The 20,035-nt window shown below is 36.1% G+C and overlaps 2 protein-coding genes across 2 annotated transcripts; one reads left to right on the top strand and one right to left on the bottom strand.

The window, feature by feature from the left end:
• Positions 1-9,858: 9,858 nt before the first annotated feature.
• Positions 9,859-11,493, bottom strand: LOC109020679 (F-box protein SKIP27-like). The gene is made up of 4 exons (XM_019003198.2): positions 11,198-11,493; positions 10,773-11,075; positions 10,587-10,661; positions 9,859-10,477 (listed from the first exon to the last, which is right to left on the bottom strand). The coding sequence occupies exons 2-4, from the start codon at positions 11,019-11,021 to the stop codon at positions 10,226-10,228; spliced, it is 576 nt and encodes a 191-aa protein (XP_018858743.1). The 5' UTR covers positions 11,022-11,075; positions 11,198-11,493; the 3' UTR covers positions 9,859-10,225.
• A 2,683-nt stretch (positions 11,494-14,176) lies between these two features.
• LOC109020680 (heterogeneous nuclear ribonucleoprotein U-like protein 1) lies at positions 14,177-19,214 on the top strand. The gene is made up of 9 exons (XM_019003199.2): positions 14,177-14,427; positions 16,086-16,840; positions 16,981-17,169; positions 17,266-17,374; positions 17,504-17,562; positions 17,636-17,807; positions 17,899-17,960; positions 18,150-18,729; positions 18,909-19,214. Exons 1-9 carry the CDS (start codon positions 14,208-14,210, stop codon positions 19,010-19,012), a joined length of 2,250 nt encoding a protein of 749 aa, XP_018858744.2. The 5' UTR covers positions 14,177-14,207; the 3' UTR covers positions 19,013-19,214.
• The last annotated feature ends 821 nt before the right edge of the window (positions 19,215-20,035 follow it).

Below are 20,035 nucleotides of genomic sequence, written 5' to 3'. Positions count from 1 at the left end.
TATTTTTGAGAAACAAGGCTTAGACAATATTGAATTTAATTGTGAGTTGAGTTTACTTCTCTTATTCTTGATTGAACTTTTGAGTTTATCAAAAGTAAATCATAACCTTTGTGGCGTTCCTCCTTATAACCTAGATTTTTGAGATAGGTTTTTCAACGAGTCTAGATTTTAATATCATCTACGTTCTTGAAATGAGTTCTCAACGGTCTAGATTTTCCATTCATTGACTTGATTTTAGTTTTCTTGGGTGAGTTTCCAAATTAATTGCGGGTTCAAAAGATTCCATTCCTACTGGTTCATATCAATCCTTGTGGAGTTTAAATGAATGAGATTAAGCGGTTCAACATTTACTACCCTAAAAATATAAATATTGAGTTGGTAAAATGTCCTAACTTATAAGAGTAAATGTTGAACGGCCCAAATTAGAACCATTTTATGTAAAAATTAACCCTTGTGATTTCAATTCGATCACAAGATGGAGATGTAAAGAAATTCGAACATGTCCATCTATTGTACTCTATCCCATTTGAGTAATATTTTATACAGTCGTTGAATGCGCAAGCACTGCGCAATATTTTCAAAAAAGGGTAGGGTCCACTTTTAAAAAATTAGTTTATTTTCATGTTAGTTCCGTATTTACTCACTTTTTTTTTTTAAAGAGATTGCATGTTGCTTGCCCACTCTAGAATAGAAAATATCATTTCCCGTCCCATTTTGTATCTATGTTTAATTTTTTTTGGTAGATAGGTTTAGAGCTAGATCGACAGCACCAAGAATATTCATCCATAAATCATTTACTAGCACAAATAAAATAAAATAAATATAAACAACGTTTATTGGAGTCAGAGTTAGATTCCTGGATACCGACTCCGATAAAATCGGTGCTCAACCCTACTTACATGGTAAATACTATCCGAAAATTAACCAAGAAGAAAACCGGATGGACCCTTCATGGGTTCAAGTAGTTTATCCTTGTGGAGTTTAAATCACAACTATTGATTTTGAGTTAAATGAATGAGATTAGGTGGTTCAACATTTACTACCTTAAAAATGTACATATTGAATTGGTATAATGTGCTAACTTATTAGAGTGAATGTTGAACGGCCCAAATTATGACAATTTTATCTAAACATTAACCCTTGTGATTTAAATTCCTTCACAAGATGGAGTACGTTAAGAAATTTAAACATCTCCACCTATTGTACTCTATCACATTTTCTATCTAGGTTTATGGATTTTTGGCAAGTAGGTTTAGAGCTAGATCGACAGCACCAAGAGCACTTGTCCATAAATCAATTATTAGCACAAAGAAAATAAAGAAATATAACCAATGTTTATTGGACTCGGAGTCGGATTCCTCGATACCGACTCCGACAAAGTCGTTGCTCAGCTCTACTTATATGTGAAATACTATCCCAAAATTAACCAAGAGGAATATCGGATAGGATCCTCCAGGAGTTCAAGTAGTCTATCCTTGTGGAGTTTAAATCACAACTATTAATTTTGAATTAAATGAATGAGATTAAGAGGTTTAACATTTACTATCTTAAAAATGTACACATTGAGTTGGTCAAATGTGGTAACTTATTAGAGTAAATGTTGAACGGCCCAAATTAGGACCACTTTATCTAAAAATTAACCCTTGTGATTTCAATTATTTCACAAGATGAAGATGTACATTAAGAAATTTGAACATCTCCATCTATTGTACTTTATCTCATTTTCTATCTAGGTTTATTGGTCTTTGGAAGGTAGGTTTAAAGCTAGATCGACAGCACCAAGAACACTCATCCATAAACCGCTTACTAGCACAAATAAAATAAATAAATATAATCAATGTTTATTGGAGTCGGAGGTAGATTCCTAGATACTGATTCCAACAAAGTAACTGCTTAATCAAGTGGAAAACTGGATAAGATCCTCCAGGGGTTCAAGTAGTCTATCCTTGTGGAATTTAAATCACAACTATTAATTTTGAAGTAAATGATGAGATTAAGAGGTTCAACATTTACTACCTTAAAATGTATGCATTGAGTCAGTAAAGTGATATGAAATCGCAAGAATAAAATCATTTGAATCCACAATCAATTTGAAAACTCACTTAAGAAAGCCAAAATCAAGTCAATGGATGGAGAATTTAGACCCAATGAGAACTTGTTTCAAGAACCTAGATTATATTAAAATATAAACCCGTTAAAGAATATGTCTCAAGAACCTGGATTACAAGTAGGAAGGCCACAAAGGTTGTGATTTACCTTTGATAAGTTCAAAAGTTCAATCAAGAACAAGAGGAGTAAACCCAACTCACAAATAAGATTCAATATTGTCTAATACTTGAAATGAGGCTATAAAGAGTATTTAAACCAAACCTAATTAAAACCTTAGCTAAAATAATGCCCCTGGATGAACAGTGATGCGGCTACAGTATTGCGGCTATAGTAACCTCTTGAAACCCTAGTTCTTAAAAAGTAACTTTCCAAATAAGCCATTGGCCAAAATACAAGGCCTTCCCGAAAACCGTAGTTCATAAGAAATGAGACATATGTGAGCCAAGCATCCTCAAGCCCATTTATTATAAACTAATAAAATAAATCATTTAACCAATTTGGAAGCCTTCAATAACAATAGGCCCTATCTCTAAGTTCTATCTCTAAGTCTTGTCTTCCACAGCTTGAATCAAATGGATCAAAACTGGCTCTCATTCTTTCAAACCCATCTTGAGTGTTGGGTTCTTGCTAGCTTCATCCCAAGTAGATTGTACCAATTCTTGCATTGCTTTTTTGATCTTCTTGGCTCTTGATCTTGTAATTGGCCCATCTGAAACTTGCAAAGGATCTTTAAGAGTAGGTCTACCTTGGTTCCCATCATTCCCCCTCTCCTCAAAATGATTCAACCACGAATCTTCACCTACATCAAAAAGAGAAAGATCAGAAACATTGAAGATAGCAAAAACATTATACTCACTTGGAAGGTCCACTTTATATGCATTGTCATTAATTTTCTGAAGAATTTGGAAAGGTCCATCTCTTTGAAGATGCAACTTTGTCCTCATATGAGTTGGGAATCTTTCTTTGCGCATGTGAACCCAAACCCAATCTCCTGGTTAAACAATGACACGCCTTCGCCCTTTATTGGCTTGAGAAGCAACCATTTCATTGTTTTGGGCAATTTGAAGCTGTACCCTCTCATGAAGTGACTTCACCAACTCTGCCTTCTGTTGTCCATCCAAGATACTCCTGCCATCAACAAGTAAATGCATCAAATCTAAAGGAGTAAGTAGATTAAAACCATAGACAATTTCAAAATGAGAATATGAAGGTAGTATGCATAATCCTATTATATGCAAACTCTATAAATGACAGACAATCCTCCCAAGTCTTTAAATTCTTATGAACAACAGTGCGTAAAAGCTGAGTTAAAGTCCTATTAACTACTTCAATCTGACCATCAGTCTACGGATGACAAGTAGTGGAAAATAAGAGCTTAGTAACTAATTTTCCCCACAACACATTCCAAAAGTAGCTAAGGAATTTAACTTTCCTATCAGAAACAATTCTCCTGGGCACACCATGGAGTTGCACTATCTCTCTGAAAAATAAGTCAGTTATGTTTGTGGTATAATCTGTTTTATGGCATGGAATGAAATGTGTCATTTTACTAAATCTATCCACAACCACAAAACAGAATCTCTATCTCATTTTGTCCTAGACATCTCCAAAATAAATTCCATAGATATGTCTACCCATGACTCACTAGGAACGGGTAATGGTGTATACAAACCATGTGGCATAACCTTAGATTTGACCTTTTTACATGTAATGCACCTGCCACAAATGCGATTGATATCTCTCTTCATCTTAGGCCAAAAGAAATGTTCATGCAAAATGTCTAAAATTTTTTTGACACCAAAGTGTCCCATTAATCCCTCACCATGTGCCTCACGTACCAATAACTCACGCATAGAATACCTTGGCACACAAAGTTTGCTTTCTTTAAACAAATAACCACCATGCTTGTAAAACTTACCAAATGCCGCCTTATCACATGCTATGTATACATCAGAAAAGTCAGCATTATCGGCATACATGTCTTTCACATATTCAAACCCAAGCATTTTAGTACTCATAGATGTAAGAAGTACATCCCTATGGGATAGAGCATCAGAAACAATGTTCTCCTTACCTTGCTTGTAACGGATGACATATGGAAAGATCTCAATATATTCCATCCATCCAGCATGCCTTTTATTCAACTTACATTTACCCTTGAGATGCTTCAATGATTCATGATCGGTGTGGATCACAAATTCCCTAGACCACAGGTAGTGCTGTCAAGTCTCTAATGCACGAACAAGAGCAAAAAGCTCTTTGTCATAAGTAAGGTACTTCAGAGACGCCCCACTTAGCTTTTCACTGAAGAAGGCTATGGGCCGCCTATCTTATATCAAAATGGCTCCAATCCCTATTCCTGAGGCATCACATTCAATCTCAAAAGTTTTGTTAAAATCAGGTAATGCTAACACAGGTGCAGAGCACAACCTTTATTTAATAGTGGCAAAAGCATTCTCTTGATCAACCCCCTAATGAAACCCACCATTCTTTTTAATTACCTCAGTGAGTGGTGCAACAATGGTGCTAAAGTCTTTAGCAAAACGCCAATAACAGCTAGCTAAGCCATGAAAACTTCTTACCTCAGTGATGTTATTTGGCGTTGGCCATTCCTTGATGGCCTTGACTTTCTCTTCATCCACCATAATACCTTTTATACTAACAACATAACCAAGAAAAACAACTTTGTCCATGCAAAAGATACATTTCTTGAAATTAGCATACAACTTTTCCCATCTCAACACATTAAACACATATCTCAAATGTTCAATATGTTCATTTAAGTCCTTGTTATACACTACGATATCATCAAAGTACACAATCACAAACTTGTCTATGAACGCACGTAAGACATGATTCATTAATCTCATGAAAGTACTGGGCACATTTGTAAGTCCAAATGACCAACCATTCATAAAGCTCATACTTAGTCTTAAAATCTGTTTTCCATTTATCACCCTCTTTCATTCTAATTTGATGGTACCCACTTTTAAGGTCAATTTTACTAAAAATACATGAGCCATATAATTCATCAAGCATATAATCTAATCTAGAAATGGGATGACGATACTTTACCATGATATTATTGACCGCCCTACAATCAACGCACATTCTCCACGTTCCATCCTTCTTTGGCACTAGTAGCACTGGTACTACACATGGGCTCATGCTCTCCCTCACATACCCCTTGCCCATCAAGTCCTCAACTTGCCTCTGAAGCTCCTTTGTCTCATCTGGATTACTCTTATAGGCTGGTTGGTTTGGAATAGCAGCTCTGGGAACAAAATCAATCTTGTACTTAATGCCTCTGTGACAACTCATTAGGAATCTCCTATGGGAATATATTCTCAAACTTTTGCAACAAAGAAACAACCAAACTAGGAAGAGACTGATTAGTTTCATCAAGATTAAGATAAGACTCTTTATAAACAAGAAAAATCATAGGGTGATCTGAGAAGAAAGCCCTCTTAACCTCATTCTCTCTTGAATAGAAACTCACTTTTGTCTTTCATTTTCTCTCTGTAGACTCTCTTTCTTTTTTCTCTCGTGGCTCCACTATTTTTATTTTTTTTTACTCTCAGCTACCTCTCTACTTTTTTTTCACTCTTTCTTTTATGCTCATTTTCACTCTCACTCTTTCATTTTTGCTCAATCACTTTTTTACTCTTTCTTTTTTTATCACTCTCATTTTCACTCTTTCTTTTTTGAGCAACCTCACTTTTCAGTTTCAGTTGGTCCTCATAGACCTGGCTTGGAGTTAAAGGAGCAAGTTTGATTGTTTTGCTCTCCTTTTCAAAGCTGTACATGTTCTTGAACCCATTATGTGTCACCTTACTATCATACTGCCACAGCCTCTCTAACAAAATATGACCAGCATGCATAAGCACAACATCACAAAGCACCTCATCCTGATACTTTCCAATAGAAAAAATAACTAACACTTGTCTCTCCATCCTAACCTCCCCACAATCATTCAACCACTGCAATTTGTATGGTCTAGAGTGTTTTAAGGTTGGTAAATTCAATTTCTCAACCACAGTAGTGCTAGCCACATTAGTACAACTCCCTCAATTAATGATCATACCACATACCTTATTGTTGACATGACATCTAGTATGAAAAATGTTCTCTCTCTGTTGCTTTGCATCATCCACCTTAATGTGTGCATTGAGTACATGCTTGGCAACAAGAGACTCACATGTCACGGGATATACCACTACATCATCATCACTAGCATCAACCAACTCGGGCACTTCATCACTATCATCCTCACTCTCAGTCATCACCTCCCCATTGTCACGCATAATCATCACCCTCCTGTTTGGACATTGAAAAGCAATGTGCCCTAAACTCAAACACTTAAAACATTTAATATCTCTATTCTGTGAAGGTTGGGATTCTACCTTGGGTTTGTTCTAGTTCTCTCATCTTTTCCCTTAGGTGGTTCGGTCTTTCTCTTTGCTTCAGTTGGAACATTTATATCCCACTTTGATTTCCAAGTAGTGCTAGAAACTGAAGTGTACATTGTTGTCCCTTTTCTCTTTAACTGCCTCTGCACCTTCATAGTCATGTGCACCATGTCCTTTATCTCCACATAATGCTGCAATTCAATTACATTAGATATGTCCCTATTCAACCACTAAAAAATCTAGCCATGGTGGCCTTCCTGTCCTCCTCTACATTAGTCCGAATCATCGCCATCTCCATCTCCTTAAATCCTCCACACTCCTAGACCTCTGTGTAAGATTTTGTAATTTTTGGTAAAGGTCTTTATAGTAATGGCTAGGTACAAATCTCCACCTCATGAGAGCTTTCAACTCTCCCCATGTCTCTATAGGCCTCTCATAATTCCTCCTCCTATTGGTCACTAATTGATCTCACCAAATAATAGCATAATCAGTGAACTCAATTACCGCCAACTTCACTTTCTTCTCCTCAGAGTAATTATGACAATCAAACACCAACTCTATTTTTTTCTCCCACTCTAGATAAACTTTAGGGTCAGTTCTACCTTGGAAATATGATATTTTTATTTTGATGCTCCCAAGGTCTCTATCTACACTATCCCGACCTCCTAGGTCCCCTCAAATCCTCTTTCGCACCTAACTCTTCTATGTCTACCCGATCCAACTTCAGATGCTAAGTCTTCCTCATCCTCACCATCTCCTCCATTCTCATACTCAACCCTAGGCTCACGTCGCCTCCTACCTCTCTCATCTTGTAGATTTCTAATCGCTGCTTCTTGATGATCCATCCTATCTCTCACCTCACCTAAGACAAAGTTCAACTGCTCAAACTGTTGTTGCATGACTTGCAACACAAATGATGAGTTATCTGCCCTCCCTCTTGGTGATGAGCCACTCCGGTGAGACATTGTAATGTGCTGCACAAAAGAATGTTAGTGGTAAAAAAAAAACCTCACACCCCCTTACGTGTTTACACTCAAATAATGGCACTCCACTCGTATTTAACTCTTAATTAGTTTTTTATCCGATAATAGTCTCACACTCTCTTGTCTTTTACCTCAATAGTTTTTTCACTCAAGTTCTTTAAGAACTAATTGAACTCAATCAAGACAATGCAACCTTGTTTTATTCCAACTAGTAACTAGGTCCAAGAAACAAGAACAAGAGAAACACAGAAGGAATAAAAACGACACGAGAAATAAGGAAATTATACGAATGAAAGAGTAATAACTATCAGACAAGATACCAACTAGAATAGTGAAAGCAGAGCCCCTTTGATGATAAGACTCAAGGAAAATTTTCGGAATTTTTTTTTTCTTTTTTCTTTTCACCAACTGATTTGATCACAATCAAAAGAATAAGCAATTGACAAAATCCTAACAATAACTCAAAAGCCCTAGGATAAGTATGATATACGGCAACTCCTAGAACAAGAGATTTCAGTCAACACAAACCCTAGAACAATGAAATTCGGTAGCCTAAGAATAGTGAAGAAATACAATAGCCATCTCTTTTTGTTTTTTTTTTTTGGCAACCCTAGAATAATGAAGCCCTAGAATCAAAATTAAAGATGCAACAATTAATAGATAGAATCAGACCTGATTGAAAACCTGACTCTAATACCAAATTATATGAACCCGTAGGAATAAAATCCCTTGAATTTACAATCAATTTGAAAACTCACCCACGAAAGTCAAAATCAAGTCAATGGATTGAAAATCTAAATCCGATGAGAACTCATTTCAAGAACCTAGATTATATTAAAATCTAGACCCATTGAAAAACCTGTCTCAAGAACCCGGATTACAAGGATGAACGCCACAAATGTTATAATTTACCATTGATAAGTTCAAAAGTTCAATCAAGAACAAGATGAGTGAACTCAACTCACAAATAAGATTCAATATTGTCTAAAACTTCAAATGAGGATACAAAAAGTATTTAAACCAAACCTAATTAAAACTTTAGCTAAAAAAATAATGCTCCTTTTACCCAAAATGCCCCTGGATGAATAGTGCTGCGGCTACAGTATCGTGGCTACAGTAATGCTACAGCAACCTCTTGAAACCCTAGTTCCTAAAAAGTAACTTTCTAATTAAGCCCTTGGCCAAAATACAAAGTCTTCCCGAAAACAGTAATTCATAAGAAATGAGACATATGTGGGCCAAGTATCCTAAAGTCCACTTATTAAACTAATAAAATAAATCATTTAACCTATTTGGAAGCCTCCAATAACAATAGGTCCTATTTCTAAGTCATGTCTTTCACAGCTTGAATCAAGTGGATCAAAATTAGATCTCCTTCTTTCAAGCCCATCTTGCGTGTTGGGCTTTTACTAGCTTCATCCCAAGTGGATTGCACAAATCCTTGCATTGCTTCCTTGATCTTCTTAACTCTTGATCTTGTAATTGGCTCATTTGAAACTTGCAAATGATCTTTAAGAGTAGGCTCAGCTTGGTTCCCATCATAAAGTGTGCTAACTTATTAGAGTAAATGTTGAATGACCCAAATTATGACCATTTTATCTAAAAATTAACTCTTGTGATTTCAATTCAATTCACAATCGGAATACGTTAAAATATTCGAACATCTCTATCCACTGTACTCTATCCATTTTCTATCTACGTTTACTGGTCTTTGGCGCGTAGGTTTAGACCTAGATCGACTACTACAAGAGCACTTGTCCCTAAATTGATGACTAGCACAAATAAAAAAAAATTTAAACCAACATTTATTGGAAAATAATATAAAATATTCTGCTCCACAGTCGCAAAACGTTTGATCCCTCTCGTTGGTTGGATTGATGTGCAATATTATGGGCTAACATCTCAAAAGGATCTCTAGAAACCTTAACAAGAGATATAGATAGTGAGAGTTTTAAATTTAAGAGCAAAATTATGTTAGTTTAAGTTTAAGAGCGAAAATATTTCCGGTTAAAACGTATACAGCTGGAATATGACAACTAGTTTTGAAAGCTGTCTTTTATGAGATATCCATTAGATACTTTCTCCTCTATTTCCTCAGCTACATTTGTCTCCTCTGATTCGCAGATGTTTTTTCTCTGCATTTTCTCTCCCCTTCCTATCTTATCTTCCATAGATTAATGGCTTTTGCGAACTGTGAATACCACATGCAGTAATTTAGACATTTCAGTTGCATGTAAAAGGAGTAAATATCTCAAATTCCAGGGAATAAGAAATTATACCTATCAAACAAAATCAAGAGTATGCAGACAACACATGAAACAAGATTAGAAGTGAAAATTGCTTGCAACATAAACAGGTGCGTGGAAACATTCATCATTTTATTAAAGATCAATCAATGAGCGTGCAGAATCGAACTCTACACTCCCAAATTTATGACACTAGAAGGGCGCCTGGCATTGCCCTTCAAACTAGAATCCTGGAATCTCTCTCCTTCATTTCTGTCTCCTTTCTGTTATACGTGTAAAAAACAAAGATACAAAACAAGCCAAACCCCATCTTCAATGAAATCTTTTGAAGAACTGGCTTGCAAAGATTTCTTTACATGAACAATATCACCCGAAATCTGATAAACAAATCTCGCCAATCATTCTAAGCCCTAAAGAACCAAATCTACAACAACCACAGATACCGAGTGTATTTACAAAAACCTTCTGAGAGAATCAATCATATCTCTGTTTCCATAAATAGCGATTTCCTTGGCCACTGCTCCTCGTCCATCGAAGAGAATAATGCCACAGATATGTCGGCAAGCTTCTTCTTGCTCATCCGCGGCTTACATCGCCTGGAAAGTTTGGGAGCATTCGGAGCTTCTTTGTCGTCGAACTCATTTGAATCCTCCAAATCTATTGTCGTGCGAAAAGCGCGAGTCTTCGATGGCGTGCTATATGCAAAGTGAGATTGCTTTGCAATTAGAGTCTGCAATTGCAAACACAAATCAAAATCAATGTCTAAGTACATCAAACAAGCAGAAATGAAATACTTAATTTGCTCACGATTAATGGATACTGCAGTATATAACACTTACAGCTTCTCTGATCACTTTCGATACGTGGAAAAGATGTTTCAAATCCTCGTGATTCACACCGCACAATACCCTAATCTGGAAAGCGAAACCGAGATTTTCAGTCACGACTGATCAAACCGATTCAGGAATGCAAAGACATGCATAGATTCACATAAGAAATTGGAAATTTTAGAATATGGTACTAACCAGAATGTCCTGAGGCAAGGCTTCGAGAGAAGACCTTCCAGCGTCCAGAACCATTCTCTCAGCACACTGCTTCTTTGGGGGAGTCCTGGGAGCGGAATCAATGGGTGAATCCTCTAAATCATTCGAAACGAGAACCCTCTTCCTCCCCAATCCTCCCGTAAACCTCAGAAACCCTAACCCTAGAGCCTCCTCAGCAACCAGACCGCGCTTGGATCTCAAAGAAGTGTTGCATCTCTTTCCCAATGCCATTTTCTAAATCAAGAGATTTAATTATTTCAGATAATCCCCCTTTTCCACAATACCCTGCACCAAAAAGCAATTTTCCACAATCAGAATGATTCAAAAAAAGCAACTAAAATCAGGTTCTGAGAGAGAGAAGAAAAAATACGAAATCGATTGAGCAAGAGACAGAAATGAAGACGAACCTCCTCCGGATAGTAAATAAGGCTCGAGACTCTTAAATCAGTTTGTTATGTTTCGGTTTCCCAAACTTCGGACTTGCTTTGTAGATTCACACACAGGTCCCGATCATGTCTCTCTCTTATATATATATAGGAGGAAAAAAGAATCAAAGAAAGATAGCGTTCTCTGCTTTTTGAATTAAAAGGAAAAAGCAAAAAGTTGTAAAAAAAAATAAATAAAAAGTATTCAACGCGTTTTAAGGAATGTACTGGAATTTTCTTCGAGGAAAAAAATCTTGGTTCCTTCGCGGTGGGTCACCGACTTACCGTCGCCCTTGGCGGTTAAAAATGCAAAACTAGCCGTTACGTATGGACACGTGGCGCCAATTGTGTCGAGGTGCGAGGATAGTTGTGTGCTGCTGGGGTGCCAACGTGGGGAAATGGTCGGTTTAGGTGGGCAGTATCGGGGAGTGTCGTACAGAACACGTTGCGAGATGATCAGATTTAGACGTGTCTGGGAAGTTTGGTTACCGTGACAGCCAATGTGGCTTTGTCAAAGTCGCAAGGGCGTTCAAGGTCTCGACACGTATACGGCAAGCTGAGTTTAGGGTTGGTGTTCAATGGCGGCCGATGCCTTGGACTTTCGTTGACTAATGTTCTAAATTGGCGGCGGGTTGATGGCTGCCACAGGTTTTACATAAGAGAAATAATAAAATAATAATTATCTTATTATTTTTTAAATATCTTAGAATAAAATAATATTTTTTAAAATATATATTTTAATTTTGATTTTAATTTGATGTATTTAAATTATATAAAAATATTATTTTATTGGTAAGTTGCAAATGAATGGTAGAGGGGTTGTCACTGTATGACTGTATCACTGCTCTTCACACAAGATTAATCGAATTGGCTGTAAGTATACAGTAAAATATATCTAAATTAAAATTAAAATTATTAAATTTTAGATTTAAAAATCAAATTTTAGTTATTTCAAGATATAAATTTTAAAAATAAAAAATAATTATATCCTGTTAACACTTAGATGATAATTCAATATATTTGAATTTTAAATTAAAAATTTAATTGTCTTTAAAAAGTAGTTCCTTGATTTAGGCAAATTTAACTAATATCTTTTTACTTTTATTTTTTATTAACCACTCAAGATTTGGACATCATATTGAATTTGTCATCACTCTCTATAATAATAAAATATTATTATTATTTTTTTATATTTGATTTATTTTATCTACTTTTTATGCTTATTTTTTATTTTATTTTTAAATATTTTTATATTTTTATTTTCATAATTTTTAAGAAAATGGGAGAGAAGTTACGTTCGAGTACTCAGGAGACAAAGACGAGAGAAAATGAGATGGTTGTGTAACACCTTTATCCAGAGATGTTGATGAAGTGAAGCTAATGGCCAAAATGGCTTTGTAATGGCTAACTCAATACATCCAAAATTTACCTCATGATAACTTAACTTAACCTAACCATGCACGGGCAATGCTAGTGCTAAGTAAAATTTAGCTAATCAGATGTAAGAATTTTGAGTAATGTTACGTACAGTTATAGAGTGTGTAAATATCGCATAATTGTTTTTTAAAAAAATAGAATCTATTATTAAAAAATTAATTTTTTCATTTGGGTAATACTCATTTTTTTTTTCAAATTGATTAAGCAGCACTTGCGCATTCTACGACTGCAAATACAATTTCTCAAAAAATTTTATATTGGATGAAAAAATATATTTACAAATGTGAGAATTGTGCAATCAACATGTAATCGTTTTGAAAAAAATAAATAAAACATGACACTTATAAAAAAACTAATTTTTAATAATAGACCCACTCTTTTTCAAAATAATTACGTGGTGTTTACGCACTTCACAATTGTATGTAGAATTACTCGTATTGGATTAGACATAATAATCTAATTTTGGTTATGAGCTACAGTACTTCAACAAATTTATTTATTTACAATAACTTAGTCATCCATTTATTTATATTATTTCCTTCTTTTTGACATTGTTTGCTTCATATAATTTGATGAATTCAATATATGCATTAAAAAATATATTTAAATAAATAAATAAATAACAATAATATTTTATTATTATGGAGAGAATGATGACTAATCCAATGGCTGTTGAATCTTGAATAGATTAACTAACATGCAAAAAAAGTGGCATCTTTAACCAAAAATTACCTAGACCAATGCTAATACTCTCATGTATACTTGTAAGGAAATATTAGGGAATGAGTTTGTTTGGAGATAGATTATAGGGTTGAGCATTTTTTTTTACAATTAATTTATTACTCATTTTATAATCAATTAATACAATTGTACTACTACATTAAGATTAATTTTAATTTTACCTAACAACTATTTATTTAATATAGATTTGTAAAATACTCTAGAATAATTATAAATTTATAATTTTTTCTTTTTTCTTCTAAATGAAGCATGGCCTAATTTTATCGGAAGTCTTTTTTTGAATTGTGAAGATTAGGATTACGGAAAGAAAAAATGTATTCATCATCTATTTTCTCATAATTATTTTATTATTTTATGATGTGACATTAGATGATAGGTTCACAAGTGAAATATAATAAATAATCTCTAATCATCTAATATCATATTATAGGATGATGAAAATTAAGATGATGAGTAAAATTACACTTAGAGAAAATCTTCTTAGCATCCGGTTCAGAGGATTTATAAAATAAAATAAAATAAAAATGTTGAGGAGATGAAAATAGCTTTTTTCTCAAAAATAAAAACCCTGAAAAAGTACTTATAATGTTGCCGTCAACCTATTAATATTTGGGTTTTTATAAGGAAGCATGTTGATTCAGGTTGAGGTTGGCCCACGCTAGTCCAGAAACTCATTTTCTTGCAGACCATAACTGGGCCTAAAGTGTGTTTCCAATCTTTTAACCGAAGCGACCCAACAAGCCCATATCCTTGAGTCGGTTTCTCAGAAATTGATCCAACGGTTGCCCCTTTATTCCCCCATGAGGCCATCAATATGCTCCCCAACATCACCCCAGTCTTGTCGTCCATTTCGCGCTCTCTGTGTCTCTGTCTCCCTAGCTCTCCGATCGTTCCCATGGCGTCGACGAAGAAACGCGGACTTCCCTTAGAAGATGGACAGGAGGCGAAGAAGGCGAAAATTGAAGACATAACAGAGTCTTCGGAATCAAAGCTCACACAGCGCGTGGTGCTCAACCCTGCTGACTGCAACTTAGGTATTTTTCCTTCACCTTGCCACTTCATTCTATTATTGTAACTGTTCTTGGTCGATCGGTATACTCATATATAATCTTCCTTTTCTTGCAAAGAATTATAAAGGAATTCCTTTTTAATTCGTAACTGGGACACTGTACGCGCGTATTCATGTAAATTCGTGCGTAGTGGGTATTAAAAATCGTACTCAGATTCAGAGGCTTCCAGTCTGTTTGATATATTTTAGAAATCTTATGATGATTCTTTTAATTTTTTTTAACAAATTAGTTGCTGAAGAAATGATGGGAAAATTGAAATTTTTGAATCGTTTCTGATGAATATGTACCTTCCTCTCAGATGAAATTATCCAGGGTGATTTTTTTATAGTAAAAGTAAAACTTTATGATAATAAAAGGCAGCCCAAGCACACAGTATATATAGAATACACCTAATAACCACTAAGCACTAGGGATGGATACAAGCAAATTATGAAAGCTGTCCCCATTACAAAGAATGACTGAAGCCCAGGAAAATAGTGTGTTGAAAAAGAATCTCTTCAACTCATCCAAGGAGCGCATCCGGTCTTGAAAGCACCTATCATTTCTCTCCATCCACAAAAAAAGACCTAATACAATGAGGGTTCATTTTCCACACAGCGGCAATGTGGACATTATCCCTAAGACCTGTCCAACACTTAAAAATATCCACTACTCTTCCCGGCATTACCCATGCCACACTAGTCTGGTTAAAGATGGCACCCCAAAAAATCCTAGCCACCTCACAATATAAAAGTAGCTGATCCACAAATTCCCTGTTTTTCTCACACAAGAAATACCAATCTATAATGATGAGACCCCATTTCCTCAAATTTTCAATGGTGAGGATTTTCCCAAGAGACGCAATCCAAGCAACGAAAGCAATCTTGGGAGGTACCTTACATGTCCAAATACTCTTCCAAAGCCTCTTTTTCACTTGCAATCTGGCAGAGAGTGGGAAAACACGCTGAAGAGCCCTTGCACCACACCAAACATCATGCCAAAAATAAACACCATAGCCCCCACCAACATTATCCAAGTTGATTCACTTGGTTGAGTTGGATTTTTTCAATTTACGGAAACAGAAAGAATTTGGATTAAACGAGGTTTCTTGTAATAAATCTCCCAGCTACTAATTGGGATGGGGTGTAAATGGTTCAGAATTACTCATCAGGAATGGATGGAATTACAGTTATTTAAATTCCCTTGTTGAAAAGTTTATGGGAAACTTGAAATGCTTATAGATTGCAATATAACGATGGTTGAACTCAATCTAGTCGTTCTCCCAATGTTTTAGAACAGGAATGTGTTTTTGAACCTTTAATTACATAAATGCTAAACCGGCTCACCTGAATAGGTAAATTGATAAATTGCTTTTAGGACAGGATTGTGTTTTCGAACCTTTGATTACAAATAAGGAAATCTTGTTTTCTGACACCTAAGAATGCAAAGGATTGGTGGAGCTTGTTAATTTATAACCTTTTCTTCCAAATGAGGAATGTATACCATCTGCGCAAACTCAGAGATGGCCTTTTCTTTTGTTTCTGTGTTTGTAGATGCATGTTTTTGCATGGATAGACCTAACCCAAAATAAACACATTCCAGTATTGTCTGATAGCTGATTTGAATTGTTACCCTGTCTCCAGATTTCAATATTTTAGGCAATGGTCTTCAAGGATCTGCACTCCATGAGCAGGGGTTTGCTTATTGCTGGTCTGGTGCTCGTGGTAATGTTGGAATAACTCGTGGGAAATACTGTTTTGGTTGCAAAATTATTGCAATGCAGCCAGTTGATATTGAGGACACTGTGCAGCATGTTTGCCGTGTAGGAATTTCTAGAGGGGATGATAATGTGGGGAACCTAGGGGAAACTGAACACAGCTTTGGGTTTGGGGGCACGGGAAAAATTTCAAGTGCAGGTGAGTTTTTAGATTATGGTGAAAAGTTTGGGATTGGAGATTCAATCGTCTGTGCAGTTGATCTTGAAAATAAACCGTTGGCTTTCATTGGTTTCTCCAAGAATGGTAAATGGCTGGGTACTGCAAAGCAATTTGATGCTGGTTCAAAGGGTCTTGGAGTGCTGGACTCTCCGACAAGAAAGTTACAATGGGAATCAGCTCTCTTTCCCCATGTCTTATTGAAAAATGTTGTGGTCCAGTTGCAGTTCAGTGTTGAAGAGGGACTTGTTCCTGAAAATGATTTTAAGCCTTGGGCTTCTGCTCTCGAAGATGGAAATGCAGTGATGGGCCCCACTTCTTCTAAGCCAGATGATTGTGAAGTGATGATGATGGTTGGTTTACCTGCCTCTGGAAAGACTACATGGGCAGAAAAATGGATAAAGGAGCACCCTGAGAAGCGATACATTTTGCTTGGGACAAACCTAATTCTAGATCAAATGAAGGTTTATGTCCTGTTTTTTGTTTTTATTTTTTTGGTTCTTGCGGTATCAATGGCTCTGAATAGATATTCTAGCACTTCTGTTCATCTTTCTGCTCAATATTTTCATATCTTCTTGCTTGATGGAGCTGAATCTTCATACAGGTGCCGGGATTAATGCGCAAGCACAATTATAGTGAACGATTTGATCGTCTAATGGACAAAGCAACTGGGATTTTTAATACCCTTTTATCTCGTGCTGCCAAAACACCTCGCAACTACATAATTGATCAGACAAATGTTTACAAGAATGCACGTAAACGTAAACTGAAGCCATTTGCCTTCTTTCAGAAGGTAACTACCAATTGATATGTTTGTGCCAGATTTTTTTAATGGGAGGATGCTTTATATATTTTTTAATCTTCATCAATGACTTGTGTTTTTCCCCAGGTTGCTGTAGTGGTATTTCCAAGGCCCGAAGAGCTGAAATTTCGTGCTGCTAAAAGAGTCAAAGAAATGGGAAAGGAGGTACCAGCCGACGCAGTAAAGGAAATGTTAGGTATTTTCCTACGAAGACCTCTTATTCTTGTCGTTATCTAGTTATATTACTCCACTTTGTTTCCATCAGTTCTTGGTTCTTTCCCTCATAATTTATTACTTCATGTTCTCCTGAATAATGTTTTGGCAGTGAATTATGTTTTGCCGAGCAGCAAGGATATGCCTGGGTCAGACGAGTATTTTGATCAGGTAATTATCTACCAACTTGGATTCAGGTATCTGTTCATTGAAATGTTGCTAATGATTTAGTCTCCTTTGTAAGGTCATCTTTGTAGAACTCAATCCAGCAGAGTCCCAGAGACATTTGGATGAGATGAAGCGCACTCTGGCTTCTGCTACCAATCTCAACTCAAATAACTCTTCACCTTATCATCGGGAAAGTTCTGTCAAGTCAGTTACTGGATTCTCGCCTCAAGATCAGGTGGCTTTAGCAGGTTTTTGTCTGACCTTATCTAAGTTTGAATTTGGGAACTTGCTCTGTGTTAATATCTTTGTATGGATATGATATGAGTGATGTTTCTTCAGTCTCTGGAAGACATTGGCATAATTCACCTTTCCATGCATCTAATTCTCAAGGGCCCAACCAAGTAAGTAGAAGTTGTCCATTCATCATCTTTGAGTTTGTAACCATGGTCAATAATTGCTTCTATCAGTAGCTGGAGTTTTAATTGCCTTTTGAAAGGTCAAAATTTTTTTGATAAGTTGACCATTTAATACAAGTTCCAATAAAATAACCTGTCTTGGAAGTCACATAATGTATATGCGTAAATTCCTAGGTGAATACAGCATATCAACAGGGTGGACCACATGCAAGTAGAGGATCAAATGTTCCAGCATATCGAGGTAATCAATATCCTGCTGTAGTTAGGGTAGCTGCTGCTCCTGGAAACTGGAGTTATGAAAGTTCTCTTCCTAGAGATGATGCTGGTTGCTCTGGGAGTTACGGTGGCATTCCTAGTTGTGGTACTGCCCCTTATCCCTACAGGAGTAGTATGATTGAACCCTTCCCAGTTGGAAGTGCAAGTACAATGCCACTCTCATACAGCACTCTTGGTGAGCATTTTAACGACAATGGAGGTCCTGGAGCTAGTCTGCAAGCAACAAGAACTTTGGGTTATGGAATGGGTGGCCCCTACAGCAGATCTAACATTGAAGCCAATAATAACATTCCTGGTGCTGATGCTTACCCCTACAGGAGTAGTATGATCGAACCCTCTCCAGTTGGAAGTGCAAGTACAATGCCGTACTCTTACAGCGGTCATGGTGGGCATTATAATGACATTGGAGGACCTGGAGCCGATCTGCAGGCACCAAGAGCCCCCACATTTGTACCCAGGCCTCTGCCAACCGCATTAGGTAGGTACTTCAATCAATTATTTGCTTATATACGTGTATGAATGTGTTTTGTGTATGTTCTTGGAGAGACGGAATGATAGAAAGATTTTTAAATACCATTGTTGTTGAGGGTAAACTGCACGCAACCATACTAATAATAATAAACTCTCAGCCACATTATTTGCTTCTGCCTTTCACAGGTTCAGCTTATGGAACTCCAAGTCCAAGAGCTCCATATGGCAATATTCCTAATGAATTGCGGTATTCTGAGGGTTGTGCTCCTCCCCGTCCCCGATACTACTAGCGGCTGCTGCATAGGTTTGCTGGTTTTTCCTAGTTTTTTGGTCATAATTAAAGGTGAATAAGTCGCTACGTCAGTTTAAGGATTGCCTACTTTGAAACGTCAGCTTTATCGCAGCAACTGAAGGAAAATGCTTCTGTAAATAATTTTTGTTAAAGGTGTTTGTACATGATAAGATAACACAAGCATGACGTCTTTTTTTTTTCTTTTTTTTGTCGTTTCTAAATGAGTCATTTTTAAATCCCGGGAGTTATGGGGGTACCCTTTCTTTTTGTTGCAATGATAATTCCTCAATCAAATCATTAAAGAAAGAATTGATTTGGTTCGACCATGCAAAGAGAGATTTGCTACTGATCCAGGCTTGAGGTTTCGTTTTTCCTTCGAAATTTCTTCCACTATTTTGTATCGAAATGTCCGCTTAATCTTCTTTATGGCAAAGTGCAATCGTATCCTTGAACTACTACTTGATAAAAAAGAAAAAAAAGAATCTTTGTTTGTGGTCAAGTATAGAACATGTGTGTACTCTATTGTGAGAAGATAGATGGTGTATGTTGCTTTCTAGCCACGACAGGCTGGTTATTTTTTAAGCCTTACTAGCATGTGGCTATATGTGTCGCGACCTACACTGAAATTGTCAAACATCCTGCATTTTCTTTTCTAAAAGTCCTGGTACAGCATTTATAGTTTGTAAAGACCAAGATACTTATCAGGAAAAAAAAAAAATGTTTGCAAAGGTCTCATTTGGTTACACATGATATGAGATGAGATGAAAGTTAAAAATTAAATAAAATATTATTAGAATATAATTTTTTAATATAATTTTTATTTTGAGATTTAAAAAAATTGAATTGTTTATTATATTTTATGTGAAAATTTTAAAAAGTTGTAATGATTAGATTAGATGAGATTAAAGTATTTGTGTAATCAAAAGAGGGCGTAGGCTCTAGGTTCTCTTTTTTCTTTCATCATTCTCATTTGGCGATGATCTAATTTTTCCATTGCACAGTTCTGTGTTGATTTGTGTTG

The sequence above is a fragment of the Juglans regia genome, chromosome 3 (assembly GCF_001411555.2).
Source record: "Juglans regia cultivar Chandler chromosome 3, Walnut 2.0, whole genome shotgun sequence".
In the NCBI taxonomy this organism is placed as follows: Eukaryota; Viridiplantae; Streptophyta; class Magnoliopsida; order Fagales; family Juglandaceae; genus Juglans; species Juglans regia.
This window is presented reverse-complemented; position numbering and strand designations above follow the sequence as displayed.